General features: G+C 42.9%; 1 protein-coding gene across 2 annotated transcripts in view; it reads left to right on the forward strand.

Moving 5' to 3' along the window:
• ptprub (protein tyrosine phosphatase receptor type Ub) overlaps window positions 1–19,932 on the forward strand; it is a 151,873-nt gene extending 131,941 nt beyond the window's left edge. For both annotated transcript variants that reach the window (XM_041943280.1, XM_041943281.1), the window contains 11 exons: window positions 1,441–1,477; window positions 2,377–2,474; window positions 5,336–5,452; window positions 6,319–6,473; window positions 6,956–7,091; window positions 7,804–7,953; window positions 9,662–9,976; window positions 13,000–13,125; window positions 15,034–15,191; window positions 16,954–17,089; window positions 17,204–19,932. In XM_041943280.1, the coding sequence (XP_041799214.1) occupies window positions 1,441–1,477; window positions 2,377–2,474; window positions 5,336–5,452; window positions 6,319–6,473; window positions 6,956–7,091; window positions 7,804–7,953; window positions 9,662–9,976; window positions 13,000–13,125; window positions 15,034–15,191; window positions 16,954–17,089; window positions 17,204–17,266 (1,491 nt within the window). In that variant the 3' untranslated portion in view covers window positions 17,267–19,932. The remainder of the gene's footprint in view (window positions 1–1,440; window positions 1,478–2,376; window positions 2,475–5,335; window positions 5,453–6,318; window positions 6,474–6,955; window positions 7,092–7,803; window positions 7,954–9,661; window positions 9,977–12,999; window positions 13,126–15,033; window positions 15,192–16,953; window positions 17,090–17,203) is intronic.
• The last annotated feature ends 636 nt before the right edge of the window (window positions 19,933–20,568 follow it).

The following is a 20,568-nucleotide window of genomic DNA, read 5'->3' on the forward strand; positions in this document are numbered from 1 at the left end:
GTCAGTGTGTTTCAGGTTTGTGCACATTTGACAAAAAAGAAGACAAAAACGTGCCCTTTTATCTGAAGATTTTAAATGAACACAAGGAGATGTGTCCTCTCCGGACAGAGGACCCCGCTGTCTTTGTTAGTTTTCATAAGTGGCCAAGACTCAGGAAGTTTAGTTGCTATGCCGACCGTCTTAAGTGGAGGAGTGGTATCAGCAATGCTTAAGTGTTTGCCGAGAGCCAGAGGAATTGTGGATAGCAGGCCGCACAGCACTGGTCATCCATCTCCATTTCAAACATGTACCCGTTTATCTGACTGGATGCAATTCAGTTTAGCAACGTGGACAGACTTGACATATTTGGAAGATGCCCTCTGCAAAGAGATAAAAAGTGTTCAACATGGATTGCTTCATCATACTGATTTGATGAGAGACGGTGAGCTCGGGGGTTTATTCAGATTGTTCCGGACCTGCCTTCTCCACTCCACAGAGTCATGTAGGGTAATTGGGGCGTCAATTATCCTTCCAGCTGCTCCTCTCAAAATGACAAAACAACATGAACCACAACATCCATGGCTTTGTTCATAGGGCTGTGTTTTGGAGATAGGTGTCTCCTTTACCTTGAAAGGTTAGAGAAGCAGTACTTATTTTCAGGAGGACTTCCTGTGAACAGTCTGCTCATCCTTAATGTGTTCATGCTTAAACGTCCCTCAGGTGGTCTTTGTGGTGTTTATCCCCTTAGAGGCTTAAGAGGTGACATTTCATCGTGCATTCATATTCACCTCATACTCACCATATGAAAATGTCTGTCATCTATATCAAAGGCTGCCACCCCCTTTGATAGAAAGGATCTCAGAATGCTTTGCAGTTCATGTCAGATTTTGCCTTGGAAGCTGTTTATGTTGGTGATGATATCATGCATTTATGTGAAATCTGTCAAAGATATTATTTTACTCATTTGACTTGAGCGGAAGAATTCAAGGATGACGTTTTCTGGAGAAACAAAACTTGGTTTTGGTTTGTGAATTCATCATCTCAAGATATAGTACATAGTGCATCTTCAATGAAAATGGATTCGTCTGAATGGGACAGCATCCTGTCAAACTGCCATAGGGATTCAGTCATTGTTCAGTCAGCACTGTCGGAATCACTTTTTCGAGAGATTCATCAGCAGTTTGTGGAGACAGCAGCGTTTACCATGTGTTGCCTCAACTGCTCCAAACTCTCTGTGGAGTCTCAGAGGGCAAAGAGGTGGTCTGGAGTCAGCAATAGGCCAGATAGCGCTGGAAAATTATATAGGAAATACAATTCACCATTGCAGAGAGTGGGTCAGTAGGAGAGCAGAAAACAGAGACGAAGGGAAGGAAAAGGGTGACACAGAGAGACACCCTCCATGCAGCTGTGCCTGAGGCACAGATGGCTTACTCAGCATGTCATCGCTCTTTTCTCTTTCAGGGCTACCATCGATCCAACCACTTCATCGCCACTCAGGGTGAGTATCCCAGCAAGGCTATAGTGTTTATGTGTGTGTGTGTGTATGGTGCAGGGCGATGAACACCCTTTGTCTCGGTGTAATAAATTGAAGATGATCCAGCCAATGAGCCTACTCATGCACTGTCCCTTGCCAAAACCATCTCTCTGGCAAATCCAAAGGCAATTGTGTGACTACGAACCCGTGAACGCTGTGCCAGTGATGTCACTGAATTAATCATTAGAAGAGGTGAATAATTAAGCACACTAATTATAGCTTCTCAATCTCTGTGACATGTGCAGCGGTGTGCTCATTGTTGGAGAGGGAACCTGTAGTTCACCCTCTGTCGCTCAAATACAAAGTCGCCGTCTGATGGACATGGGACTCCACGTGTTCAAAATTTCCCTCCGCTGCCTCTAAGCCCAGAGGAATGTCAGTTTCTAGGGAGCTCCCATCACAAAGTCACTCAAGGTCTGCTTATCTGCTTATCTTGCACCAGCACCTCCGCCCCAACCCCCCCCGTAAGAGGGACAGAGAGACAAAACTTGCAAGAAAGAAAAAAAGACGTCAGCAGTGTTTTTGTCTCGTTCCTTTCCTACGTGATTCTCGTTTTAAAGTTGTATCTCGCCTCCTAAACATCTCCTCAGATGACAATGAGTGACTGATGGTTCTGCGGGCTTTCATCATCAGCTACTGCTGTTGTTTTGTCACCCATCACCCCGTCCCTTCTGCCTGGAATTCGCATTAAGTTTATTGACGGCACAATCTTGAGAGATCAGTACCGTGCCGTCAGAGGAAGGACACTTAGGTCACAATAATATGAGATTTTACAACAGCAAGAACTCCCTTTTTGAGAGGACAGACTTTGATGCTGCCTTTTTTGGTCTCTTTCTCTGTTATTTCTTCCGGCTTCCCACTAGGACCCAAGCAGGAGACTCTCTATGATTTTTGGAGGATGGTGTGGCAGGAAAATTGTTTCAGCATTGTCATGATCACTAAACTGGTGGAGGTTGGCAGGGTAAGTGATGTGCACCACCCAGTGCTCAGAAACACCCCACATTCACCATAAGGGATCATTTCGGTGTCTATATGAAAGGCTTGTATGTGTTCGATAAGCATAGATCTCACAGGGCCTTGCTGTGCATATGAACGGCAGCTGCTCATTTTGATGCAGCTGTCCTGCATTTATGTGAAACCACAAATCACAAGCTGCTTTTCCCAAACTTTTAAAAGAATACTTCAACATCTTGTTCTTTGATGAAAGTTATATTAGAAGATGGATACCACCCTCATGTCTGATCGCAATGAATCCACAGGGTGCAGTCAGGTAGCTTAGCACAGAGACTGGAAAGTGCTAGCTCTTTGCAAAGGTACAGTAATAACATCCACCTACCAGCAACCTTTTTGAACAGATTGAACACATGAGAGAGACCATTTTAGTTAGTGAGTGTTAGAGGTCCTGCTAGGCAGGGGTGCTGTCGAGCGTGGGCCAGGGGAGGCCATGGCCACCCTGACATAATTGCTATAACCTATGGACAGAGTCAGGCTAGCTGGCTTCCTCTGTTTCCAGTCTTTGCTAAGCTTAGCTAACCAGCTGTTGTAGCTTCAAACTTAACGTACAGACATGAGAGTGGTATCAATCTTCTTGTCTAACTCTCTGCACGAAAGGGAATAGGCACATTTTCCAAAAGAGTGAGAAACTTTTCCTTTAACTCTCAGCTCAGTATTCTTCTGGTGGCAACCGAATATCAGAAAGCATCAAAACCTTATCTTAAGGACGTCCACATAAAGTTTCTTTGCACTATTCATTGAACACATGTATTTTAACATGCATTACATGCATTATCTCTCTCATTATCTTATTTGTCTGTTTTGAAATTGCGATGGTGTTTTAAGGAAATGAATGTATCATAACTGTGATCATTATAGAATCCATAAAATGTGCAATAAAATGCCTGTGAGGCATAAAGTGTCTTTTAAGCCACATATCTATGCCACCTTGTATGTGCACTGCATGACTACAAGGGTTTCATGGCTATATGTTATTTTCCATCTCACATAAATACCTGTTGTATATGAATTCTGCTCTAAGCACCCCATCTTTTAGTCTAGAAAATGTATTACCTCAGTGGATGGTTCAAATGACACCATTTTTCTAGCAGTAGCCCTACATCCAATTTAGTTCTCCATCCTAACAATTTTGGGAACAGTCAACAAATGAGGACTGGTCTGTGTGGCTGAATCCAAATAACACCTCCATTAAATAAAAAAATTACCTCTTTTGTGCCTGGTGTTGGTGAAAAAGATTGCTTCCCTCCTGTTCATTATGCTTCCCACCATTATGTGATCGTTGTGCTTTTCTTTTCTTTGCCCTCCGAGATGAAATGTCTGCAGAGGAACACCTCGTTTTTGCTCCTCCACAGCATTTGAAGCATAACCTCTGTATGTTTTCAACTCATTACATTTCACACAACCATCGATATTCCCCTGTTCTAGTTAAACCACCACAGGAGGTACTTAACAGTTTTATTATAATCACTTAATTATTAATTAAAATGACACAGGTAATCTTTTACCTCTTCCTGTGATGTCATATGATATAAATTAATCATTACAATATCTTATTATGTATTTGCTTTGAAAATATTGCATACAGTTCAAATATAATGGAACAGCAACCCTAGAAATCCCAAAATGGGCCAACGGAAAGGTGTAAAGTGACACTTAATCCTGCACTGTGTTACTCTGCACATTCACAAGCAAAGATGATCTAGTGACATTTGTTCAACAGTTTTGCCATGTAATTGGCAGTTTGCTTAATAAAGAGGCCATATTATGCGTTTTTTTTTAGTTTTACATGCTTTAATGTTCAAAAAACACACAATTTCTCTCACTATCCATTGCTGCAGCGCGGCTTTTCTCTCTGTCTGAAACACTCCATTTTAGCTTTTGTCCTCCTTAATGCCCAACTCCCAAAAAGTCCAGTCTGCTCTGATTGGTCAGTTCACAAAAGCCTGAGCAGGCAAGACTCGGTGTGTTTCCTGTCAGCTCTGCTGATGTTTAAGCTTGCAACACTTCTACCGTGAATATCACCACAATAACAATTTCTAATAGTAACAAGGTGTTTAAGGAGCAGCGTTTTCTGTGGGAGAGAATAACATATATTTTGCATGCACAAAAAAGTTATGTAACACACTAAAGGAAAGGGCAAACAAAAAGCATTATATGGCCTCTTTAAGTTGACCATGTAGTGACCTACAACACCCCAATGGCATTGTTCAATAGCAATGAATGGACTTGCAGCACATTTCATGGAAGTAATCCAACTGGTCCCTTAGATATAAAGACATTTGTAAGGAGTCCCTGTCGAAGAGAGGGGAGATTCAGAGAAAATGTTCCTTAAGCGGGGCATGTTGTGGCTGACTAGATGGGGCACTTTAAGGCTGAGAGGTTTGGAATGAGGAACTAAGGTTGAAGCGAGTTCACTGGATCATGTTGTCTCTCAAAGAGCAGAATTTCTTTTGACATTTTGTTGCAGGGTGGACATTTTAACGTCAACCGTATTGACCTTTTTTTTTTTTTAGTTTGGGCTCGATCCATCAGGTAAACTTCATTTATACAGCACAAGTCATACATCAAATGCAGCTCAATGTTCTGAACATAAAAAGAGTTAAATATAACATACGTTTAATAAAAAGAAAATATTTCAATAAATAAAATAAAGTATGACATACTAAAATTAATAAAACCAGTTATCCTTAATATCATGAGATGTCAGTGAACTGTGTTTTGAATAATGAAAACAGATTGTGTTACGCCTACATTTCACAGGAGTGTGAACGTGAGGTTTATCTCTGTTGCTGCACTATTTTTAAACAGGTGAAATGCTGTAAATACTGGCCCGATGACAGCGAGATGTACGGTGACATCAAAATCACTCTGCTGAAGACGGAAACACTGGCTGAATACACAGTTCGCACCTTTGCCTTGGAGAGGGTGAGTTTATTGAATATTTGCATTTTGCCTACCCTCTTTCTTGCATTGGTTATGCTTGCTGTAATGTTCTTGAAAATAGAAGTAGAACACTAATAGAGGGGATTAGATATTTGACAGGATTTACTGCTGATGGGTATGAGGGCCACATGTTAAATTGAGAGGAATTAACACCAGTAGCTATCTGAATGCCCCTGCTGTCTTTCCAACATAGCTGTTGCACTGTTGTGCCCCTGATGGTCTCCATCCTGTCAATCTCCCAGGGGATCTCTCATTGGAAGGGCTCAAAGTAACGCAGCGGTGACAGTGGCACAAACACAGCATTATCATCACACTGTCACATTCGCTCTCCATGGGCACACGCTGCTGCTTATTCAAATCGGCACGAATTTAGGAGCTGGTGACAGCTTGTTTTTCATAGCTCTTTTCCTTTCTTTTTTTGGATTTCTGTCTTCAACAAATCTTTGCTTTGCTTCGCTTTACTTTGTCATCTCCGTACAGAAGAAGAAATTGCTGTGTGACTGCAGCAGCCTCCCACTAGAGGGGAGAAACCTCCCAGCCCTCCCTGAGCTCCGAGAGCCTCAGTAATTCCTTTCCGCGTGTCTGTCACACTGCAGCTGCTGCTAGCATGTGATGCCCGGAGGCCTAACTGTCCTAGAAGACCTAACACCCCACGTAAATAATGTCCTGGTTGTCCTCACACTGAACCGAAAAATATGTCACATCTATCACGGAGGGGGATGCCTCTGAACGGATGGGAGCACGTCTTGGATGAAAAAGGGCCCGTAGGCAACTGTGGTTAGGATGCAAGCCATGTAAGTGTGGTGCTTTACATGTAATACTAATGTGTACTGCATTTCTATTGACAGAGAGGATACTCAACCAAGCACGAGGTGCGTCAGTTCCACTTCACATCCTGGCCTGAGCACGGGGTGCCCTATCACGCCACTGGACTGTTGGCCTTTATAAGAAGAGTGAAAGCCTCTACGCCTCCTGACGCTGGCCCTGTGGTGGTCCACTGCAGGTAATGTGATGTTTAGCAACTGTTGCAACCTGTAGCTTTGTAAAACCAAAACAATTAGTAACAGATAGTAGTCTCTTTTGGGAGACTGAGGGCTGCCACGATATGCAAAGTGAAGGTCAAGTGATTGATGGTGGCAGCCATTAGCAGGGTACTTTTCATTAGCCTTGGTGGCTAAAACATTGAAGTGCAGCAGAATGAACAAGCAATATTTCCAAGAATTTCTTGCCATAATGTGATGCATAGCTTATAGGATGATAGTGTAATAATACTTGGAGCACTGGCATCAAGCATAGCTGGCTTGCTTCTTTGCTTGCTAATGCTAGCTGGTAGAATGAGCCTTGCCTTGTACGTTGTCGCGGTCCTTCAAGAATCTCCCATTCTCTTTCAAATCATGAAGCGCTAATAGCTTGTGCACCTCAGCATCCTGACAATGATGATTTAACGTGCACGATTCCTTACTAAAGATGTCCTTTGTGTGGCAGCGTGGGGGCGGGCCGCACCGGCTGCTACATCGTGCTGGATGTCATGTTGGACATGGCCGAGTGCGAAGGTGTGGTGGATATCTACAACTGTGTCAAAACCCTCTGCTCCCGCCGCATCAACATGATCCAGACGGAGGTCAGGTCAACTGCACCGCCAGGAAACCACTTCACATTCAAACGTCTCACGTTTACGTTGCAAATATTCAGGAGGTTACATCACTGGTCACAATATGGTAACCTCTCTCCGCTGGAAAACTTCAGGAGAGTCAGCTTTTTAAACATTTGTTTTTCCCTCCTGTTGTTAGGAAATTCAAAGAGTGAGAGGGGTGTATTATCATGCTCCCCCTCGGGGACTCATGTAAAGGTCAATGCAATACTTTTAGAGAAAAGACTCACATTGTCTCTCGGTGTGCTGCATAGGCACGCGCTGTTCTTTAGATGTGAAGATAATTTACATATTCACCCCTTATTATGTAAATCTGACATTGACTTGGCTGTTTATTACATTTGTAGTTATTTGCAGGGGTGCTCTAATTAAATGCACACCACATGCGTCTGTTTACTTAGAAATATTTATTTGTTCTCCAGCAGCTTTGATACACCACCAACATTATGGCACATGTTGCATTCAGAGCGAGACAGGTTATGATAAATCTCTGCCATTCTTCACATTGTTTATTTGCAGCTCCATATGCTCTTAACCCGCTTGTATCTGAACCTGCCTGCTTTAAAATGTCTGTTTAGCTGTTAACACACTGTCACTTGTTTTCTGAAGCCCGCTCGAGCACATAATGCCCACACATGTGCGCGCACACAGAATGTAATTATGTCACCTGTTGTCCCTTCAGGAGCAGTATATCTTTATCCATGATGCCATTCTGGAGGCCTGTCTTTGTGGAGAGACGGCCATCTTGGTGAACGAGTTTGCGGTCACTTACAAAGAGATGCTGCGGGTGGATTCGCAGAGTAATTCCTCTCAGCTACGGGAGGAGTTTCAGGTCAGTGTTTAGCTGGAGGGCAGCATCATGGCCTCCATCAATTTCTAAGCGCAGTCTTATTTAGTTAAAATATGCAACTATTAAAACCTGGAACATGCAAACACTTCTAAATTACACAACCCACACACTGTCATTTGCATTTATAATGCAATTTATTCAGTATCAAAATTCTTTCATTTACCTTACCTTACCTTCCAGCACTGCCACTGCTACAGTTACTTCTACTTAAAATAGTATACTGTAATACCAATAATACCACTCCTACTACTACCACAGTAATAAAACCAATAAACAGCACAGATGTAGTGTCTCCCTGCCTGCATTTACTTGTATCACTACTAGTACCAGTACCACTACTAATTCCTACTGCTACCAATAATAATAATGCCGTAGTGTTAATGGATGTTGGATTTTTTTAAAGCCGATGATTCGCATTGAAAGGTGATACAGTCCCATATACAATTCCACGAGTAATCTATTTGCATATTTGTATTGCATGTATTCTGTTGCATGCTGTCGATTGATCAGTCAAGTTAAAACAGTGTGGTGTGCAGACAGTACCATAAATAATACAGCACGGCTATGTCTCCTCTGTTGTGGAAATGATGTGCTTCACAGCGCAGACATCAACAGAGAGTGTAGAAAGGAATAGATTAATGGACTTCTGTGTGTGTGGTTGTGTGTGTGCATGTCCGTGTGTCATGTTTTCATCTATGAATGTGTGTGCGTGTATTCGCGCAGGATGATGTTGGTTTCCTTTCGCTTTTGATTCTGTGTGACTGTCACTTAAATCCTCCGCCTGGTTTGTTGGAATGCGGTCTCAGAACATTTTATTAGATGGTGATTAGGAGAGAGGAGAGCCAGCTGTGCTCCCACATGCTTTACCTGCCTCGTCCACCTCCCTCTGCTGCAGCAGTCGCATTGATTCCAGGTTTAGCATTTCAAAGTAACACTGGAAAAGGCTCATGGCCCCCCTTTAATTTTTTTTTTACTGTTTTATCCTCATACTCCGCATAGGAATTCTGATAGATGTATCTCTTACAATGAGGGAATTGTAGGTGGTGCGCCACTCTGATTACAAACTGTTAGTTCTTCATAAAGGAAAATATTACATGCCTCACTTTGATCTTGTAAACTTACCCGTCTGACATTGTCGTTGAAAGGTTTTCCACCACACAGTGAGCTCTCGGTTTGCCTTTTACTCTGCCATCCTGCACACGGCAAACAGCCAACCGGTAGTACCGAGATCAGCAAGACACAGATCTATTATTGATGCTCTGTATTAATGATCCAAATATTTTTACATGTTGTCTAAAGTAATTACGGCTAAATGAACAGAGAGTTCATCAAAGGAAATTGGTAGGCAGTATTTCATTTTGAGTTTCTATTTAAACTCAATTCTGTTTTATTATGCAGTTGGCCTAATTTATCCTTTATTCATCTAAATCAGTTTGTCAACGTAATGTTCGGAGAATTAAAGATTCTTTCAACTTATTAGATTCTCGGCATCCTCTGTGTCCCAGTCCTCCCTCCTTCTGTCTGATTCACTTCTTTTTCAGCCTCCTCCTCCTCCTCCTCCTCCCTAACATCTTTGACTCCTCTGCTGTGTCTCACCACTTCTCACGTCTTACATCTTTTAACGCTCTCTTCAACTTCACTTCATCCTCCCCTCACTCTCATCTCACCTCTTTAACATTCTCGTTTGCAGACACTCAACTCTGTGACCCCCCACCTGGATGTCGAAGAGTGCAGCATTGCTCTGTTGCCCAGAAACCGAGAGAAGAACCGCAGCATGGACGTTCTGCCGCCCGATCGCGCTCTGGCCTTCCTGGTTACGACAGAAGGGGAGAGCAACAATTACGTCAACGCTGCACTCGCAGACAGTTTCCACCGGCAGGCTACTTTCATTGTGACCCCTCACCCTCTGCCGGGCACGACGGCGGACTTTTGGAGGCTGGTCTTTGACTACGGCTGCACAGCAGTGGTCATGCTCAACCAACTCAACCAGTCCAACTCTGCCTGGGTAAGGTCAAAGTGTTATAAACTGTTTTATTGCCATTGATTTGTCGACACTGTGAGGAAAAAGAGACGCAGCGAAAAGTTTGAGTTCACTCAAACAAGAGCTGTTTGCTGTACTAGTTTTTACTTTCAGTCTCGAGGTTATCTGAACTTTATGCTCAAGACTTTACCCTGCCTTCCCTGTTTCTGTATCTTACTGTGCTTGGGATTAGTTCCTTCATGCCATTTTGCTGGGCTTTGATCCCTGACCACATTGATCTCAAGGCATGACTAGATAACACCCGCCCCAGTTTTTCCTTCCCTCCTCAAGTTACATCTCTGGAGAATAGGCTTGCATTACCCTCCAGCCACATCTCAGGGTTCTTTTTGTTGGCGTCCCACTTTTTCTCATGAGCATATGTCTTTCTCTGTACTGCAATATTCCCTGTTCTTTCTTGTAATAATAGCTATAATAAAGAGTGGCAACATAGCACAAGATTCAAGATTCACTTAAAACTACAATGAAGCAGTAAGAACAAATAACTAAAAGGACTGGCGATTAAAGGAGATTCTAAAGTAGTTAAAGCCTTTTCCGTTCTGAACCCAGATGGTAAGCTACTTCATGTAGTTGGAGCTCTAATGGCAATGACTGAGCTGGTAAATAAGAACTTAAGAGCTCTACCACACAATCACGTGCCGCACTGAACAAAGCTTTAAAAGGCAGCAATAGATCCGAAAGAATACGCATGAAAATCGAATATTTTTTTTCAGGAGTCTGGCAGCAAATAGAGCTTTCCTGAGGTTTTTCTGATTAAGACAGATGAATGGATCATTACATAATCAAGCGTGAATGGAATTGCCTGTAAAATAGTCATTCAAAGAAAGGAATGATTTAATTCTCAAGATTTTCCTCAGGTGGAAAAAACTGAACTTACTAAGCCTATAGTCGTAATGTGGGGCTCTGCACAAAGGCTCTGATCAAACATAACTTCCAGATTCTTCGCAGAGGGAACAACGGTCTCCGTTTAAGAGCCAAAATCTGGCACAACTTGACGACAGACATGTTCAGCCAATAATTAAGATCTTCGTTTTGTTGGACTTAAGCTGAGGAGTTTGGCAGACATCCGCTCCTTAATGGCAGATAAACAGTTGTGCAGAGTTAACAATGCTTTGCGTAATTCAACAGTGTTGGGACAGATATGACTCGATATCATCAGCATAATAATGGAGAGAAATGAGAAATGTTGTGCTGTCTAATAATATAGCCTGAGGACAATATGGAGAATGGAGAAAAGGGTTAGTCCGAAAATGGATCCTTGTGGTACACCACACACTATCTGCGAGGAGGAAAGACCACTGACTGACACAAGAAAATGTCTGGTAGGCGAAAAGAAATTTAAAAATCAAGGACAGTCCTGGAGATATCTTGAATATTTTAATTCATTCTGTCAAATGCTGCACAGAGATCAGACTTTCCAGCACTGGGGGCATTATGTAACATCAGCTTTCATTATCATTAACAACTCCTACAAGGGCAGTATGAAGTACTTATTCATAATCTCATATTACCTTGTATTTAAATCTATATAATTAAATATGTTTATAAAAAACTAGTGAATCACCAGGCCAAAGACACTGGAGATAATGACTTAAACAGAAGCTGGATTTTGTTTCTTGGGCATAAATGCAAGATTTACAGGCTTTGCCGAGTCAAACTTTAAATATTAACCATGTGAAATATGTATTACATTGTATCACAGCCTTGGAGGGCAGGTGCTTTCCCGAAATTCTGAATATTTTTTTGTGCAAGATCTTCTTTAGGTTTTTGTAAAATCAGTTCTTCACATTGTTACAGTGTTTCCTGTTCCTCTGTTGGAGATATATTTTTTTTCTAAATCTGAGTAGTAGCAGTGACACCACTGCCTCCATAGGGTCCATTATTTTGTCTACTAAGCTGTCTAGAAATATAAGAAGATAATTTATAAAAGGACATTTACTTTTAAAACCTATGTAGTGTGGCCAACTTCTTGAAGTCACCGTATAAATCATCAATCGACTAGAAAAATGCTCTTTTGACAAACAGAACTGAGAAATCGAGGGCTGTTCCTGAGATACCTACTGATTAACTTATTTTAGCCTAAAAGCTTTTATTATTCGTCCGGTTTAATGCACCTCCTGCATCAATGTTCACTGCAGACAGTTTTCTCAATAATTCATTGAGTGTCCTGCCAATAAATGTTTGCTGTCAAAATCAGTAAACCACTGACTTGACCTTTAAGGGCCTTGGCAGGGTTTGTAGCTGAGGAACAATGTCAATGAATTATCTTAATGTTGAAAAGTTGAGTTTAAATGTCCTCATGAAAGTTAGAGATTTCTGTGCTGGCTTTTCTCCATGCTGTTTTATAACAGCCAGTGTAATAAAAAAGAAAAAAAGGAAATTCTAGGTACTCTGTTCAATCCCACTTTTCATCCACTCCCCTTTAAATGCTTTTCATCCCATTTCTTCCAGTGCAATGCCGTTCCTTCAGGGTCTCGCCTGAAAATTGAGTTATCGCCACTTTAAGTTGTTCATTGCAAGATCTTGTTATGAACTCAGTTATAGAGTTCATTCGTGGCACTGGAGCACTCTGTCTCCCTCTTGTTGCAATCTCTCAAAACACATTACATCTCTCCCTCCCTACGCTGCTTCTCTCCCCTTATTAACACCAGTGTGGCGCCATAACGCCTCCTGTTCTATGTGAGCGCTCGCCAACACCACTTTTGTCATTGCTGTTACATTATTATACTTGTGTGTCTCTGCACCTGCACTCTGTTCTTTTATAACTGCAGACCCCCCGCTGCACACATACACACACACTTAAACACACATATTTGCTTCATTTCATCATTTGAACTTGTTAAAATTCTCGTTCCTTTGATAATCCAAAGCAAGAGCAAAGACAGTTTTTTGGCTACACCTACTGAAGAATGCATGAGTACAAGTACTGTATGTGCCCACATTTAATCATCCCCCCTCCACCACCACCTCTCTCTCATCTCTACCTGTAGCCGTGTGTGCAGTACTGGCCGGAGCCTGGTCTACAGCAGTACGGACCCATGGAAGTGGAGTTTCTGTCCATGTCAGCAGACGAGGATGTCATTACTCGCCTGTTTCGGGTCAAGAACGTAACAAGGGTGAGTCATTGCGGTTCCAAAAAAAGCCTGCACACAACATGTCACTCCACTCAGTGGTATTTCACAAACGATAACTTGAACCTCATTAGAAATGCATTAGCTGTGGTCCTCACTGGTAATTCAGATGTGACATTTTACCTACAGTACATTTAGAGCTGCCAGCTGCAATGTGCATCTTAAAGCCCTACACAAGTCCCCAAAGTCAAAGTAGTACAGACTTGAATGTGATGTAATGTTTCTATACAACTTTTTGTTTGTGTGCAAACTCAAAGGCTGAAACCGTCTCTTGATGCTGGATTTCTACGCAGTGTGTGCCTCTGCATTGTTATGTGTCCATATGGCTTTCATAAGCATACACAATGAGATTTCTCTAGTGTATGACTCATGGGTCAGAGGAGGTTGTCAAATAATGCACTCTTAAATAAATACACTCAAAAATATAGCCTGGAGATTTGAACAGAGCACAAAAGCAGATCAGTAAAAAAAAATAAAAACTATCATACATACAACAAAGGACATTGTTTTGATATTCAGCTGTCTGGAAAATTGAACCAGAGCCACCACTGTTTCCATAAGATGTTCCCAGGAGAGTCATATATATTGTAAGAACTTTCTATGGAAAACATGACAGAGAAGCCCACTGACATGCATGCAATAACAGTCAGTTTCTTCAAGTCATTACCTAGATGGGTGTCTTCCCACTCTGAGGTACCTGTTGGCATAATAACAGGGGTCCTCTCTCTTTCATCATTATACCGCATGCCACATTTTCAGTGGCGGGATACTCTTTTCAGCTCTCTCTCTTCAGACTCTCTTTTGATTTGTCCATAAACCATGTCACACAGTTAAAAAAAAGTATCCGGTGTGTGGACAATTAGGAAGATCACACGAAGCAGGATAAATAAAGGCACTGACAGGTCCATCGTGGTAGAGGGAGCACAGGGTATGTGCGTGTGGTCATTTCTCAACTTTCTACAGATGTGTGCATATGTATGAATCAGTCAGTTTGACTTCACACACTTCATTGTGTTGATTGTGTGTGTGTGTGCAGGTATGGTTTAAGCCCAGGAATTTGCATAAGCACATGCGTGCATTCTGCTCAGGATTGCTGTCGACCAATTATTGGAGAAATCTGCATGCGAGACGTTTCCCCGCTGCCATTAGAAGCAGCACGACAGGCAGTGCTCAGAACTTCCTTTCTTGATTGGCATCCTCACCCCCTCTGTCGGCTGCCCTTGTCATCCCCCTCTCTACCTGTGGCACCTTTTTTCTACTTGGTGCAACCACTGTCAAGGAGAGGGCAACTTAACCCAGCATGAGAAGAATCAAATCACACAGAAATAACACACACCTCTTCCCGCTCCGTGGCCCTCTCTCAGTGCTTTAGTGTGTATGTTTCCTATGCATGACAATGATATACAAGGGTAGGGAGTAAAAGTCAAGGGAAGTGCATTGTAAGCATATGTATGTGTGGGAATGAGAGCAGTACAGAAAAAGTACATTGTGTAAATCCCACCTCTGCTGAGGCAATTCCTCCATGCATCGTTGGTGTCTTTGCCAGCCCAATTTGCATGACTTACACATCTCCACTGGTCCTTAAGTATTAGGTGAGATTCTACAGCACAAGGTTATGAACACACAGGGACCTCTCTCACACGCAGCTCGGGCTCCACTTACACCTGCAAACCCATATATCTCAAAGTCAGTCTGCTGAGCGAGCACAGCCGAGAGTGGCTGCACGCAGCCTGGGGAGCACTCAAACACGGGTGTTAACTGGCACATGCAGAGATACTGAAACAACCAGAGAATGTAATACAAAACAGACACATGAGAGCACACACATGCACACCCACACAGTACAGTAGACTCAGCTTGCATGTGCTTAATGTTTTTCTCTCGCATCTGAAGATCCAAGAGGGCCAGCTGGTGGTGTGTCAGTTCCAGTTCCTGCGCTGGTCGGCGTATCGCGATGTTCCCGACTCCAAGAAGGCTTTCCTCAACCTGCTGGCTCAAGTGCACAAGTGGCAGAGGGAGTGTGGAGAAGGACGCACAGTTGTCCACTGCCTGTGAGTAATTTGTTACATTGTTTGCGGTAAATTGATTAAAAGGAGACGAGGCAGAAATACATTCAGTCTCTCTCTGAAAAGGTCTCAGACAGTGAATTAGTGCTCTAGAAGAGTGACATTTAGAAGAGCGGTTAAACCAAAAGCTTGTTCACAGAGCAGAGTATCACAAAAAATGACTGGTAAAAGATGGTAAATCATGACCAAATGTGTTTGATGACAAGAGACTTTGGCGTGTCTCTTGGTGTTTTGTGTGGTTTGGTGCAATGAGATGCGGCGCAAACTATTTTTCCATGGTCGTATTTTGTAATGTAGAAAATCAAATTGGGGTGTGATGTGCTGTGCTGTGCTGTGGTGTAGTGCAGTGCAGTGCAGTCTGTGTGTATGTGTATGTGTGTGTGTGTGTCTGTGTGTCTGTGTGTATATGCTCCTCTGTTGTCCTAAGCCCCCGGAGCGCACACCCGCTGATGAATATGAATGGGCCCGTCCAGCTCATTGCCAACCCATCACACGTTCATCCCCACCGCCCCCATCCAAAAGCACATCACTCAGCGCTGTCACACAGTGTTACCCACGACAACCAGGAAAGAGATTATGGAGATCAAATCAATTATGGCTTAATACAGAATGCGATGGTTCTCACTACAGTAAATCCAGGACTGCCAAAGCACTGACGACGATTGATTACCTTAATATTGGTTGTATACGCTGCGGAGGCACCCGTGCCCACCTTCACTGCATTTGTCTCAGGAGAGAGGAAGTGGATTGTCCTCCACTAGTTTATTGATATTGCCTTTCATTTATGATGACCAGGACAATATTTCCGAAGAAATGCCACACCGTGCTGTTATTTCTCAATTTTCTCTCCCTTACAGCTTTTCTCATGTAGCTGTTCTTGTATCTTGATATTGTGTGTGCACGCTGTATGAACTGTATCAAATGCCTGTTTTTCATGAGGTAGCATGAATGCAGAAAAAGGGTTATCATATTACACCTATTCTGCCCCGCTTACACTGTATTATTGGTTTCCAGAACCATGTTAAACATATTAGGAGGCTTATACCCACTGGAGACGGAGATATATTTGTATATATTGAAATTTACTGTCTTCTCTGCTGTTCATGCAATATGAGAGGATCAGGGTGGCATCATTCAGCGCAGTCAAGGTCTAAACCTGAAGCAGCTCTGACAGGGCGAGCTTATTAATATAAACACGAAGCCTTTTAAAGAGCACAAGTTACAATCGAAAATGCTAGCGGCTATGTGAGGCTGAAGTGGTGGGCTGACATTGACATCCCTAGAGCCATACTGCTAGCACGGCTAAAATACAGCATTAAAGGATAAAAGCTAATTGTACAGTAGAGACCTTCTTGCGATGCAATCACAACAGCTGCAATGTCCGTCATTCCAATCCGTGAGTCCTCAGTAATTCTTGCTATTACCTGTTATTACCTGAGTATGCAGTACTTGGGGTCGGACCATTCCCATCTTCCAACTCTGCCTTCATTTTCATCTGAACTACACATCTGTAAAGTTTTGTGACTGCACAGTTGGGATGCTACAGTGGTGAGAGAATCTATTAAAAACATATAAATAACTGGCAAAGTATTCAAAAATTTAGTTCCTGATACAATTGTTGTCTCCAGGAACCACACACACGCACAGACTAACACACAGACTCGCAAGGTGAAAGCAATGGCAGCAGTGACAAAGTGGAATGAAAAAGATTTGACACCTACTCAAGATGTTTTTTCTTCCTGTGCAGTAACGGTGGTGGTCGCAGTGGGACCTTCTGTGCCTGCAACATTCTCCTCGAGATGATCCAGTACCAGAACATGGTGGACATCTTCTACGCTGTCAAAACTCTACGCAACTGCAAACCCAACATGGTGGAGTCCCTGGTAAGAGAGTCTGTAGATAAATAGAAGTATGTATTCTGAAGTGGCAGCAATATTTTTGTAATTATTCTCCCCTGTTTTCACTTTTTAATTTAAGAATATTGTATTTTTCCTCAGGACCAGTATCGATTCTGCTATGACCTTGTCCTGGAGTACTTGGACTGCTTTGATGGTAGATAGCAACTAAATGTTTACCACAGCGGCGGTATCCAATGAGCTGGAGATTAGATTTTAAGGCCACTCAGTGGCCCCTCTACTTTAATGTTTGGACCTGCGGACTTGGCATAGAAAGGACTGCAAAGGAAGGAGAGGAAAAAAACATGGTCATGGTTCTAACTTTTAACCTTTAATGTACAGCTGTGATTTCCTCCTTGTTGGTGATGTTTATCTCTTTTGATATTTTTTGTGCTTTTCTCGGTCCTCTTTGCCTCTGGACTAAAGCTCTTTTGTGCTGAGGGTTTCTGTAGCAGCAAAACAATATTCTGAGCTACAAAATGGACCTGTCTATTCTGAGGAAAGGTCACCTTGGCTGTGTTTCGTCGTTGCATTCAAACAGCGAGGGGCCTGGATGAGATTCCAGAGTTACAGCAGAATTATCTCTTCTTCTCTCTTAAGAGCTACATACGACAGCAGTCCACTGTGGTTGTGGCATGACTTATCTACCATACCATAAACTGCCTTATTCTCTGATGATAGGTCTGAATAAATCTGGAAGGCTGTCATACTGGTGTACAAACCGCAACAAGAGATTTTAACAAGAGACCTAAAGCATTAGGATAGCCCAGCCCTGTGCTCCACAGTATTGATGCAGAAACTGTACAGTAGTGCAATGTGTTGTATTTTGCCATAATGTTTGTGCTGGATTACCATGTGTGCTATTGGTGGGCGTTTCCAGGGACCACAGAACTGGGCCTGGTGCCACCACGGGAGATTCCTGTCTCATTACTGTCACAGTGCCAATCCCATTAACTGACTTGAATCCTCTCTTTACTTTGTTCTACGGCTTCATCTTGATATATGCCTACAAACATACAGTATGTACTGCAGCAGCTAATGCCCTCGCTCCAAAGTGATGTTTGTATTTTAAACCCAGCAGGACAGAAAACGGAGCGGGGGAGGGGGGACTGTTAGAAATGTACTGACATGCCATAGTGGTGGTGTGAAAAGTGATGTTTCATTAATGCTGTGGTGTCGAAACCAGTGCTGCGTTACAGGTGTGAATCTGTGAACCCCTTTTACTCCTTTGTTGTCTGAGGCATTTGGTTGTACTGTAAACTGTCGAAGCAAGCGAAACCAGTTTCAAATTTATCATAAACCTTTCGGGTAGGGGGTTCATTTTGACAATTTTGACATGAATATTAGTTGTTGTTCCTAGTGGTGTAAAATAAATAAAGTAAATATATATAAATAAAAAGGGGCATTAACATTGAGCAGAGGGATAAAATGCTACTTTGTGTTTTCACGTTAAGTTGCCCTTTATTGATCCCCGCGTCCGGAAACCAACGCCAGCTCTACGCCAGTGATTTTTGTGGCAGGAGAAACCGGAGCATTGGTGGGCATTTTTAGTGTCTTACAAATAAATACAGCATTTTAAACAGGAGGAATACTAAGAAGCAGTTACCCATAAGCCCAACTGTTTAGCTATCACTAACAAAATTCATAGTTTTTTCATCTACTGGCCAAAGCCTGGAGAGCACTGGAACTGTTAACGCCTGAATCACTGGAAGAAACTCAGGCAGGCTGGCATGTGTGTTACACATAATTGATCTGAGTCTGCTTTGAAACATTCCCTGAAAAGACCCGAACACACAGACAGGTAGCAGTTCTCTATTTTTTTCCCCTTATTTGTTCCAGAACCAAGAAAATAGCTATTCTACACTCCATTGAAAATATGTTATGCTCCACCATACCTCCTGAAACTCCTTTAAGTGCAGGTTTTCATGGAGGGCGGTAAAGGCATCAGTCCTGGAACTGCCCTGATAAAGAAGGAGAGACACCTTGAAGACCGCAGAAACTGAGAAATGGCAGCTATAGGCGAACTCTACTGCTGCTAGTTTGCAGCTCACAGTCTGGTTCAGGTGGGAGCACGAGAATATGCGAGGAATCCAACAGCATACCAACATCGCCAACCTCCCACAGGTTCACTGATAGAGCAGCTTGTTTTTAATGAGGATGAAATAATGAAGTAGCTACAGTGGTGTCAGTGGTGTGATGCAGCACCGCTGGAGGAAGTGCCTGGACACTTTTTCTCGAGGGTGAAAGGATTGTGTACATACAGGTGTATATTATGTTATGTGAATATATGTGAATAATATACTATATGTTTGCCGAGAGTAAAGACGTACAGTTAGTAACCACTACATAACCACGAAGGTGAATGTGCTGTAAATGATCATTTTGTGAGTTTATTGCCAGAACTTTTAACAACCGAGTATGCACCGAGTCTCCCCGAGTGTTCATTCCGGCACTCCGAGTAACAGATCTGTCAGAGCATGTGTGAATCCATTGTCCGCTTCGCATTTCATTTAGTTCATTTCAAAATATCCTGATCCACATCATTTATTTCAACCGCTGTGTTTCGCCAGCAGCCGCGACTGCGTGAGTGCATTGTACTTTTACCATTCCAAAGCTTTTTACTGCGACTGCTCTCCGCGTGGCGCCGACTGCCCCGAGAGCACCGCTGATTTCACCCGCGTGTGTGTCTGTATGAACCGATGGTACATGACTACTGTGTTTTTGACCATTGTATTTGTGGGGGCTAGGTGTGTATTTAATGAGAGGCGGGGACGACGGATGTATTTTGGGGTCAGGAAGGGGTTTGTTCTGAAGAATAACAACAATCAACAATAAAAGAACAAGGGGAGAAAAAAAGATGTGGTGTCAACGTGTCATTGGATGTTCTGTCAAAAATGCATACACAGCGAGAATATTTATAATTGGTTTGTCAGCAGAAGCAGAGAACTGACAGCTGGACATGGACTTCCTGTCTATAAGCCTCTGACCCTCCTGCGGTTTCTCATATGGATGTGTTCTTGCAGCAGTTCCCTTCGCCTTGAATCACATCGGCCATTTGATCTCTCCCCTCTTTTTAATCTTGCACTTTATTTCTTTCCCTTTCCTCTTTTCATCACTCCCCCCCACCACCACCACCACGTCTTTCTGTCTCCTCCTCTCCCCCGTCCTCACCTCCTCTTCCATCACTTTCATTTCTCCCTCTCATCCTTCTCCATCCCTCTCGCTTTGCCGCTCTGCCCAGAGTAAGGTGACTCCAGACCACAGACTTCCTCTCTCACCCACGGCTATGTTGAATAATGCATCAGTCCTGCAAACGGATCCAGTGTTTAGCAGAGGGACAAGCCAGATTAATTAGAGGACAAGACCCCCTACTGTTGGGTTGAGGACAATGTCAGCGATATGGGTTGTTTGGTGATTGAGAAGCCTTAAAAACAACCTTTCAGGTGCGACAGAGGAGAGGGTTGGTA

The sequence above is a fragment of the Chelmon rostratus genome, chromosome 8 (assembly GCF_017976325.1).
Source record: "Chelmon rostratus isolate fCheRos1 chromosome 8, fCheRos1.pri, whole genome shotgun sequence".
Taxonomy (NCBI): Eukaryota; Metazoa; Chordata; class Actinopteri; order Chaetodontiformes; family Chaetodontidae; genus Chelmon; species Chelmon rostratus.